General features: G+C 29.6%; 1 protein-coding gene across 3 annotated transcripts; it reads right to left on the bottom strand.

Annotated features, from left to right (window-relative positions):
• Positions 1–155: 155 nt before the first annotated feature.
• On the bottom strand, positions 156–8,796 carry LOC111707929 (uncharacterized). 3 transcript variants are annotated; one of them, XR_002766553.1, is made up of 13 exons: positions 8,693–8,796; positions 8,203–8,275; positions 7,416–7,523; positions 6,422–6,489; positions 6,325–6,362; positions 5,724–5,807; positions 4,180–4,247; positions 3,526–3,633; positions 3,027–3,098; positions 2,222–2,312; positions 1,497–1,576; positions 599–888; positions 156–355 (listed from the first exon to the last, which is right to left on the bottom strand). XR_002766553.1 is itself a non-coding variant. In XM_023481117.1 (12 exons), exons 1-12 carry the CDS (start codon positions 8,752–8,754, stop codon positions 835–837), a joined length of 906 nt encoding a protein of 301 aa, XP_023336885.1. In that variant the 5' UTR covers positions 8,755–8,796; the 3' UTR covers positions 430–834. The 3 variants fall into 3 exon arrangements, 1 of the variants encoding a protein (XP_023336885.1); XR_002766554.1 differs by having other exon boundaries at positions 7,428–7,523; XM_023481117.1 differs by lacking the exon at positions 156–355 and having other exon boundaries at positions 430–888.
• Positions 8,797–11,802: the final 3,006 nt, after the last annotated feature.

Below are 11,802 nucleotides of genomic sequence, written 5' to 3'. Positions count from 1 at the left end.
TTTACAAGGTCTTCGGCAGGGGGTTGCAAATATATAGGGATTAGAAAGTTTGAGTTTGTGGCAAAGACTCAATTCTTTTAGCTTGTCTGTCTGTAAAAATAAACTTTTTATTGTTTTTGTTTTAAACTGTGCAAAGAGAAGATGCTCACAGATAACGTGCACAATTAAATTCTGAAATAGAAGATGGGCGCGAAGCACCCTAAAAGTCTAGTAAACAATATATATAGAAACATTAAAGAAAAGGATAACACTGGCCTCAACTCAAACTCTAGTTTTTAATCCCTATATGTTTACACCCTGATACACCTTTGATACTCATCAGCAGAATTTATAGAATTCACAGAATCAAGGGTCTCTACCAGGGAGTAAGGAATAGAAGGGAGATATAAATGACGCGGTTCGCCCTACCATATGATTATGCGTGCTTTGCAGACGGGTTCTCCATTTGTATATGAAATATTCAGAATAGGTTATTGCATACGCAGCAAATGTATATCAGACAAATATCTCTTATATAAATGGAGTACTCGTCTGCAAAGCATGTATAATCATATGGTAGGGCGAACCGCGTCAGTTATATCTCCCTTCTATTCCTTACTCCCTGGTCTACGAGGTACACTTCTGAGGTTGGATATAATATTATGGAGAGATTAAAAAAACTGCCAAGACGACATTTTATAAACTCTTTTGATGCCTTCAAAGTTGTGGTTTAGCTGTACCACAAAAGTTCTGATTTTAAATTTTCATGATATAAGAGTTTAATTGGTAATCACTTCCTTCTATATAAATTTAAACCCATATGTATAATGATAATAATAATGATATTGATGATTACTATTCAGTGCCACTAGCAGATGAAGATGTGTATCCATTTGCAAGCTCTCTTTCCTTCAAATACAAAAAAAAATATTTTTTTTATCAGATATTTGTATTTTACTTAGAAATGGTGGTTCAAATTTGAACCGGCAGTATAGATAGTTCAGCCACAGTGCTTAAATTCACAAAACTCGGTGACAAAAACGAAATCTTAACTTAACCAAAAAATGTATTAACAAAGTAAAGTTTAGAGGCCACCGTTCACCTCAGCTATAATTAGGTTTTAAAGAAATAAAGTAATTCAGTCTTTGTCACAAACTTAAACTTTCTAATTCCATCATCTTTGCAACCTGATGCAACTTTGATATTTCAAACTTAGATTATTTGACGGCACTGGGTTGCAATGATATATGAATTAGAAAATCAGAGTTTGTAGCAAAGGCTGAATTCCTTAACAAAAATCTAGTAAATATATATATATATATATATATATATAGTATATATATATATATATAGTAAATATATGGGTTTTTCATGAAATTACTAAAATTATTTTGGGTCAATATCGTTTTATCTTATATTCTCTTTATTGACCATGAAATTGTTTAGGGCTCTATAGAGCACCTTTTTACGTATCTGTAAAAACATGATGTATATAATATTGATTATTAATACTGTACCTCTCTATTGGTTTCATCCCCGCTAGTCTCATCAACACTTGTCCTCGTCTTATTATTGTTAGACCCAGAAACTTTTACTCCTAAAATTATTTTGCTCTTGCCTTAAAAAGTCCGTAATAAATACAGTGATGAACCATCTTGGAAACCTGAACGTACCTGTATATATTATATATTACATTATAACAACCTGACCGTATTATCGGTCAGTTTAATCTTAATCTGGACATTATTGAAAATATAGTTAGTTGAATTTGAAAACTGTTTCAATGCGGTCAGACGTATTAGCTCTCGGTAGCGAGTACAGAGTTTGAGAGAGTTGTATCTGGATTGATGCATACTTGAGAATACAGAGAGAGTTGTATCTGGATTGATGCATACNTCTCATGTTCAATCTGGATTGATGCATACTTGAGAATACAGAGAGAGTTGTATCTGGATTGATACATACTTGAATGAATCCTCAAATGCAATTACATTGATAATTTTATATCTCTAAGTTCAATGGTCATTGGCAGAGAGGATAAAAATTACAACAAAAGTAAGTCATAAAAATGTCAAAAATAGCGTAATTTAATGTCAATTATTAATGACTGGTGTTTTTTTCTCGTTTTTTATGGGTTTTTAAATATGTAAAGTTTAGATTCTTACCTCATTTTTCAGATTTAAAAATGAAAGTGCTAGGGTAAAAAAGTGAATATAAAGTGTCTACATATAAATATTGATACCTGAACTAAATGATTTGTTAGATATGTCTTCAGTGATGTTAATGCCAGCCCCTTTCAGTAACTTCCCCTGTCGTAGAATGTTTTCTTTATCCTAAAATGTATTAATAATTGCTTCAATTTTCAAAAGCGTTTTTCCTTTTTTATGGAAATATTTGTATCCACAGTTTAATATTTTCAAAAAATTATAATTTTTTATCAATTATAATTTTTAATAATTTATAATAATTTATAAACTTTTTATAATATTGTCCCAAGTTTTTTTGTTCTACGTGAATCTTTAATTGATTTATAAGTTGTAAAGAATATAAAAGTTTTTAGTACAATGAACACGCATCCAACAATAATACAAGAATTTTTTATATTTGAGATAAGAAATATATTAAACTAGCTGAAGTGCCCGGCGTTGTCCGTGGGCTTTAAAAACACTTTGGAAAAAAGAAAAACAAAGGAATTGAGTCTTTGCCACAAACTCTGATTTTCTAATCTCTAAATCTTTACAATCAATTATCGCAGACCCTAGATATTTCAAACAATGAATTCAGTTTGATCATATATAACATATATAACCTAAATTTAAAATGTTAATGGGTTTTGCCATCAGGTTAAAAATATTAAAAAGTCAGAGTTTGTGGCAAAGACTCAGTTACAAAAATATTTAGATTAGAGATTTTTATGAGCAAAAAACGTTACTTTTTCGAACTGACATTTAAAAATGTTCAACGATAAATGTAAAACCATTCTAAGAGCTAAAGAAAGATGGTTTTTAAATGTTTTTATACATTTTTTTTATTTTTTTTAAACTCACTTTCCAATTTGCAAAGCAGGCGACAATAGGTTGGACACCATTAACTGGCCTTGCACTATGTATCCTGGCAACCTGATAAATAAAATGAATTCAAAATTTAATGTTATTCCGTGCTTTTGCTTTTAATTTCACGATCATTGGTATGAAAGATTCCATATTTGTTTCGAGACACTTTAAGGTGACTTTTTAATAGGGCTAATTCGGCTTTTCTTGTAGTTTCATGGATTTCCTTTAGTATTTTCGTGGGCTTTTCAAAATATAATTAAAATTGAAATATTTATAAATTGAATCAAAGAATGCAACTGGGCGAATTCTCTTATTCTTATTCTTATTCTTGTCTAATTTAGGATTGAAAAAAAATTATTTCAAAAAAAATTTACTTCCACGATGGAATTCATAAAATGTTAGGCAAAAAAAAAGCATTTGCATGTATCAAAGGTTCTAATTAATATTAAGGACCAATAAAGTTTTTCGAGACTTCTCAAGGTTCCCTCCTTACCTGATGGAAAGGGATGTCCCTTGATATTTTAAGATGTTCCCTCAGGATCCCCTTGATCCTGGTTTCAAGGATATCTCGACAAAAGTCGGGCTCAGACATCATATCAATCTCAAAATAGAGTTTAATACAATCTTGAAATCACAGAAATACTTTTTTAAACCTTGAAAAAGGTAAAATCAACAAAGAAATTAAATATTTGAAACAAACTCAAAACTGTTAATCTTAATAATATTAACTAGCTGAAGGGCCCAGCGTTGCCCGTGGAAAAAAAAATAAAAAAAATAAAATTCTTTTTTTTGAATTTTTGTTTAGCCTATAACACCCCGGGGGCCCCCCGGCCACCCATGAGTGTTCACAAGAAAAATCAGCCCAATCGGTCCAGTCGTTTGGCCGGCTATACGCAACATATATATAAATACGAATGTTTTGTTTTATTATATAGATACAAGTTGGCAAGATTAGAACAGCAGAGTTTATGGCAAGTGAGATATTGATTTTTTTATTATTTTTGTTTAATTATCTTTTGCTTGATTAAACAAGTTGGATTCTTGACTTATCTTATGCAAAAGTTAGCAATCAATAATTCTAAAAACAAATGCGCGCTTCTTTGTTAAAAAATTACAAATAAATGATTTCTTTATGTAATTATGTTACCTCCAGCGGGTCTGGAGCTATCCCGTAGAAGACTAGATTGTTCTTCTGCTGCTGAGATGTTATACTTCCTAAATAATTAGGGTTTATAAACTTTTAGAACAATGACTTTCACGGAAATCACCGAAACGCGAAAACTCATTTTGCCAAGCATTTAAAAACCAGCTTAGTGAATTTTTTTTGAAAAAACAAAATGTTTTTTGGAAATTTTCTTATTGTGAGTAGAGAAGGATTTACCTTGCAAAAATTACAAAAAAATTAAGAAAGCAAAATAATGGCATAACAGCCCAATTGTGTATAGAATGTTGTTCAACATTTAAATCATTAAAATATTTTTTATTTAAAATAATGGGTGTTTAATAATTTGTTTGTCGATAAAGAAATGACATTTTGTCTCTGGAAAGATGTTTAACATAAATATAAATAAACATAAAGCCTATGTGTATGATGTGTCTTGTGTTTTATGTGAATTATATGATCTCAAAGGCCGTGAAAATTGAATTTTTTCCATTTTATACAGAAAAGAGAAATAGAAAATTGAATTTGGAGGCTATAACGTCGAATACTTTAAACACGTAAAACTAAAGTACATTTCACGTAAGATTGGACTTTTACATGTTTTTTATAACTCCTCTTTTTTAACTTTAATAATTTATTTTATTTAAATTTTACAATATTTTTAAATATTTATATGATATCAGATTGAAATATTTGAGATTTCTTTATTTCTTGTTCTTCATTTTTTTTTTCTTGTTGGTCCATCCTTCAATCATAATTTGGCTAATTTTGAAAATAAAAAGAAGGAATTTTGTTGGATGTCCTTGTAGTTTGCCGTGTTACAAGTAAGAACTATTTTTGAATGATCTTGCTTTTTTTCTGAGCCATCAATTTGAAATTGCTGAATATCTTGCTTTCTTTTTTCTGAACTCTGTATACTCTTGCATCTTAATTTTTTTCTGAACTCTGGATTGAATCTTTTTTATCTGGTCACACATCTGTTTTCTGTTCCTCTCTTTTAGATTTCATAACACACTGCTGAACCAGTAATTAGACCTGTTTTTACAGTGAAAATAGTAAAACTATTAATTTATTCAAAGTAAACCAGTACTTATGTTTCAATTAGATTAATATTTCAATACTAAAATATCTTTAATTTTTCCGCATTTCCCGTTAAAAGTTTGTTTTCAATAAAATCTCAACAAAAAGTAATATTATTTGGTAATTTATTTCTAAATGTCAAAGCTTTTCAACAATATAATAATAAATGTCTAGCAAATATTAATATTTTGCTAGGAATTTAAAAGTTTTAAAAAATTCAAATATAAATCAAATATAAGTCTTTTTCCTAATTCACCGTTCATGATTCTTCTATATATATACAATTTGCTTGTCTGCGAGTGCATGGCTTCTTTATATAAACAATAAACGTCAAAACGCCTCAGACCGGGCCTAAGACCAGGCCCAAAATTGGTTAGGAGCCCTGAATAAGCCGCAGATCAAAGCACAAATTAAAGGTTAAAATTTAAGTCTAGTACTGTAATACTTACCTAAGGCTAATTTAGCATCATTATAGATCGGCCGAAGCTGATCAACTGAACTCTGTAGTTTTAGCACATTGTTGTCAATACCTTCTAAATATAGAATAAAAGTTAAATGGATAGTTCACGATTTTCTGTGGGAGATAAAAAATATTGTTTATATAATTGAGAAAACTTTGACAATAAAAAATACAATGATAAACAGAAAACAATGGAATAAGAAGACGAAATTTTGTTAATATTTAAAATTGACATGATGTTCTTACACAGAATGAATGTTTTAATTAAAGACATTTATTAAATCACTTATGGGTCTCTTTACACTGCACAATTGTTGTCTCTCATGCTCATATGAATTTTAAAAGTTAAAACTTAATTCTAAAAGTCATCTTCGTAAAGAGTTTTCTGGTTATTACTGGTTTTCAGATTGAAACTAGAAACAAGAAAATTAAGTTTTTAATGTATATTTTAAATTAAGGCTACAATGATTTTTTTATGTTTTATACAAACGTGAATTTAAAAAAGCTGATAAATGTTAATTTATTTGTACCATATCACCCCCCCCCCACGGCCCACCTACCCCTAAACAATGGTTGCTTTATATATTTACCTAAAGTTACTTGGAGTAAAGCAATTTCGGACTCAAGTCTAAATAAGCAAAAATTAAATTATATTTTCCAGATACTAATTTTTCTATTTTGTTTAACCTTGAAATTTTATCCTGTTCTTTTCCTGTTGATGCTGTAGAAAGCGCTGAATCCCTTCTTGGATTATCCTGTAAAAAAAGAAAATTTAAACAGGGGTCAAAACTTTTGTACCATTTCATTGATTTTATTTTATTCATTTTTTTCAAAGACATTTTTAAACTTTTGATAGCAGATTCCCATTCAATCATTTGGACAAAATACTATTCAACTAAAAGTTTTCTTTTTTTGTAGTTAAAATTTTAAAAATAATTTTATGACTTTTTATTTTTAACAAACGTTCATTGAAAGATAATATTTTTATGTTAAAAAAATTATAACAAATTAAGTGTTTTTTTTGTAAAAAAAACTGCTTTATAACATACATGGTAACCCACAAAGCGTGAGTTTTCAGAGACGACTTTATGGAAAATATATTTTACCTTCACAATTTTCTTTAGGTGAAATTTGATTTTATTAAATTAGTTAATTTATCCATCTTATTCTATTTTCAAGGTCCAACCCCCGAATTAGATTTTATGATGATCATGTTTTAAATATTTCAGGTCGTTATTAAAGTGGTATTCTTTGATATTTACCCTGTAGACAAAATCATAATATTAAATAATACCTTTAACAAAAAAACTCTCAACACAATTCAAAAGTGTTTTTCTTTAAATCCATCTATAAACATACTTTGCTGTTGGTTTGTATCCAATAAACGTCCAAACGGCTGAATCGATCGGGCCCACATTTTTTGTGGGATCTCGCGTGACTCCATGAAGTTCATGGATGATCGAATTTTCAAAAATTTGTCTCTTACAAAATTCTGTTTAAAAATCCGCGAATTATTTTTTGTTTTTGTTTTTCAATGTATACAAAGAAAATAGGTTCACAATTGAAAAAGAAGATGGGCGCGAAGCGCCCTAAAAGCTTAGTTCTTTTAAAAAACGATAGAGAAACAAATATTTTAAAGATGAATAAAGTATTCTTTAACAAAAGAAACACTTTTAATTACGTTAACAGTTTCCTTTAAGTCTACGGTAGCACTGCAAGGAGTAACATTCACAACTTCTGATGGTTTTCGTTGAACAGATATACTTCGGCTTCGGCTAGATCGACGAGTCTAAAATAGGAAATATATTTTATTAGGAGAGAGGGGGCTGAATCTCCAAAACAGGAAATCTTGTTTTTCAAAAATCGCTTTTTGTGACAAAATAAAATAGTTTTAAAAATAGTCAGAATTTATTTTGAAACATTTTATACCTTAAGTAGTTGTAAAGGGTTAGGGCCAATTCTTAATTAATGTCTAATCCCTATAAAATGTAAACCCTTTCTTAGGGGTCATAATCTGAGTAAATATATGTTTATTTACATCATTGTACAATTCAACTAAAAGTATCCACAGCCAGGTGGGTTAAGTTATATAAGAATATGATATTTTGGTTTTAACGTTGGAATCAATTCCTTTCTAGTTTCGTCACCAAAGACTGTTTGACCCATAGTTGACAGAATATGTGGCTTTTCATCTGAATGGGTTAAAATAGAAAAACTGATATTACGGATAGAACATATTTTGACATACAGTGAGAACCAGAAAACTGTGGAAACGGAAGATGTAATTATTTAACAACAATTAAGAGTATTTGATGTTGTTACAAAACTAGTAGCATATTAAAACACTCATTTAGAGAAATGAGTTTATTTACACTGCAATACTGCTGTGTCTCATGTTCATTTGACGATTTAAAGTCATAACTTGAGTCTCAAGTCGTCTTCCTATTCCAGGGTTTCTAAAAGTATACCTGTAAAGAAACATCCTTTTTAGGACTTTTAGGGCCTGGGTTCTTCTCTACATCATTGGCCTTTTCTAGAGCCCTTCACCATAATCCAGATTTATTATAAAAAAAATTTCTCAAATAATCTTAACATTTTAAAGTAAAATAGCCATTCAATGGAATTATTACACGTGTAATTAGAGTAAAATTTAAATTTAGTTTTTTTTCAATCACAACTCATCTTATTGCAGAGTTATTAAGAAGAAACACAAATGTGTTAAAGGGATAAATTAGGACTAGATTCTTCGTCACAAACTTTGTAAACCTTTAATATTTAAAACTTAGATTATTTTATCTGACAGAATTTATAGTTTGAAATATCTAAAGTCTACACCATTGGGTTGCAAAGATATAAGGATCGGAAAATTAGAGTTTGTGGTAAAGACTCAATTCTTTTGGTTTTCTTATACTCGTGATTTTCTTATTTGCAAAATGCCAATTAAAACGTCTGACGAACCTTGGGTTTGTATTACTGCTTTGGCCTCTTTTGATTCCGCTTCTAAATTGTTTTGAAACCATTTTATCAATATCTACATCTTATCTTAACAAAATATCTAGATTGTTTATGGTTTACTTCACGTAAAACACAAGTAAATTACACGTAATATTAACCATTATTTTAAACCATATTGAGGAGATATTGAGAAGAATAAATAGGTTGTTTATGATGCATTTCACGTTAAACTCAAGTATATTACACGTGATCTTTACCTTTATTTTAAACCATATTAAGGAGATACTGAGAAGAATAAATAGGTTGTTTATAGTTCATTTCACGTTAAACTCAAGTAAATAACACGTGATATTCACCTTTATGTTAAACCATATTGAGGAGATATTGCGAAGAATGAACAGGTTGTTTATGGTTCATTTCACGTTAAACTCAAGTAAATAACACGTGATATTTACCTTTATATTAAACCATATTGAGGAGAATAAACATGTTTTAAACCTTTATTATATAATCATATAAATTTGCTTATCTCATATTTGGGCTTAAAAATTTAAGCAAGAGGAGCTACGATGTTACAATTCCGCACAAATTTGACCTTTTTCTGTTTATTGGAGTTTGATGTGTTAGAAAAATTTGCATATTGGTTTAAAAATCAATATGAACCATTTTTAAACATTTTCCCGACAATTCACAATACGGTCACATACATTTCATTAGAAGGGGATCATTCTGTATTTGTACTGTACAGCTTGTACAGATAGCTCCATGTGATTAACGGACGGCCCGGTACTTGAAATAAAAATGAGGTGTCTGAACATTTTCTGAGTAGGCCTTGACAAGTTGGACCAGTAATAAGTGTCCAGGTTTCAAGACTTTGCGCTAGGTCATGAAAATTTTGGAAAACACTCCGTCAGTCACTCACTCCCTTATTCTAAAGAACAAAATAAGATAAAGTTAATTTGTAAGTTTTAAATGAAAAAATGTTATTTCTGAATTGATCGTGTTTTTATTTTAAACAAATAGAAAACGTTGTAAAAATAAAACTCTCAAGGACCCTGCAGGTTTTCTAACGAATATGCGGACAATATCGGATCATTTAGCCCCTTATTTTAACCTTTAAAGTGACTGTAAACGTTATTATAAATCACCAACAATATTCTAGAGTTGAATCCTGGATTCACAATTTTACGCTTTACGCGTTTTTATGAGCCATGATAAGGGAAAATATGTAAATTGAGCCATAATAATGGAAAATATGTAAATTGAGCCAAAATAAGGGAAAATATGTAAATTGAGCCATAATAAGGGAAAATATGTAAATTGAGCCATAATAATGGAAAATATGTAAATTGAGCCAAAATAAGGGAAAATATGTAAATTGAGCAATAATAATGGAAAATATGTAAATTGAGCCAAAATAAGGGAAAATATGTAAATTGAGCCATAATAAGGAATAAGGGAAAATATGTAAATTGAGCCATAATAAGGGAAAATATGTAAATTGAGCCATAATAAGGGAAAATATGTCAGTTTTCTACCTTGACACATGTTGAATTCTGTCATTTTTCTATCCTAACACATGTTGAATTCTGTCAATTTTCTTGGCTCTTTTATGATATATAAATCCCTGAGTTACTTGTATGTTATAAATAAAAATTATCTATCTTTAGAAAATAAACAATATTTCAATTGATTGTCAATATTGACGTAATCTAAAGCGTTTTTTAAAAGATTTTCACAAATCGCTGTATCGTTTAAACCATTATCGATGTTAAAAATTATTGGATATCCTTGTTATTCATCTGAAACAAATTTCAATCGTGGCTCAAATTTTTTTGAGATAGAAAAAGATGGTATTTGAATAAAAAAGCTCCAAAAAAAATCTGTTTTGAATCGGCGATTTAACGCTAGAAATTGAGGGTCACTTGAAATTAGGCCAACATTCCCTTTAAAGGTTGAATATTAACCTATTTAGTATCCCTGACTCAAGTTATTTCTATTACTGATATTTAAGTCTGTCACATTGTGAAAATATTGATTTAATAAGTTTTGTCTTCGTAACTTCCAGGGTTACCAGGGATCAGGGCCTAAATAATGTAGACTATACAATCTACCACTTAACCAGGGGGGGGGGGTGATATTCACCTTTATGTTAAACCATATTGAGGAGATATTGCGAAGAATAAACAGGTTGTTTATGGTTCATTTCACGTTAAACTCAAGTAAATAACACGTGATATTTACCTTTATATTAAACCATATTGAGGAGATATTGCGAAGAATGAACAGGTTGTTTATGGTTCATTTCACGTTAAACTCAAGTAAATAACACGTGATATTNAAAGGGACTGTCAGTGTAATTTCATTAGCTCTGTTTTTTTTAATTAGTGAGTTGCATATTCACAACGATACCCATTTTATTATAACAATTTGGTTTATTTTGCCAGGCAAATTATAATTTTTTATTTTTAAAACATTAAAAAAATCTTTTCAATTTTGATTTAAAACAAAAATTTCTGCAGTTTAATCGAATAAAGTCCTTGTTATTATCAATCCTTTTTAAATTTCTTTTCTTATGTTTCAACCGAGAAAAAAAAACATATTTCAATTTTGGCGAAAAAATTTATGATTTGGTACTTAATTCATTTTCTGTAAATCAATCTATTCACAAATCAATCAGTCAATCACTAAAAATGCAAGTCTCTATTCTTAACCCTCTATAAATAAACGTTGCCTAAAAAAGTGTGCATGTACTTTGTCCTTGTAGTTGTGCTAAACAATAAAAAATTGGCAAATTCCCAACAAAAAATACTTGTCCTAACTTCAGGACTTTCTATAAACATTCAGTAGTTTCAGATCTCTCGTACTAGTGTACACTGTACTCTGCATACTCTTTACACAAGTGTAGACATGTAGTTTTCATTTCGGAAATAATGTGCTTCTCATGATGTTATATAATCAATTCATCATCAACATTTGTATTGCCTTATAAAAGCCTCTAAGTTGTCTAATAATGTCCTTTGATTTTTAACTTTTACACCCAGACAGCAGAGGAAGTTGGTACATTCGTGTTGATTTTTTTACCTTGAACGCTTGAGGCAGAGCTTGAAGAA

The sequence above is a fragment of the Eurytemora carolleeae genome, unplaced genomic scaffold (genome assembly GCF_000591075.1).
Source record: "Eurytemora carolleeae unplaced genomic scaffold, Eaff_2.0 scaffold841, whole genome shotgun sequence".
Taxonomy (NCBI): domain Eukaryota; kingdom Metazoa; phylum Arthropoda; class Copepoda; order Calanoida; family Temoridae; genus Eurytemora; species Eurytemora carolleeae.
Note: the sequence above shows the minus strand (reverse complement) of the source record. Positions and strands in the feature narration are given on the sequence as shown.

Bases quoted from the DNA above. Each gene is read 5' to 3' on its own strand.
- LOC111707929 (XM_023481117.1), bottom strand. From the start codon at position 8,754: ATGGTTTCAAAACAATTTAGAAGCGGAATCAAAAGAGGCCAAAGCAGT. The intron at 5,808-6,324 runs GTAAATATATAA...TTCTATATTTAG, and splicing joins TTTACTCCAAGTAACTTTAG to AAGGTATTGACAACAATGTG. The intron at 1,577-2,221 runs GTATCAATATTT...AAATAATTTTAG, and splicing joins TAACAAATCATTTAGTTCAG to GAGTAAAAGTTTCTGGGTCT.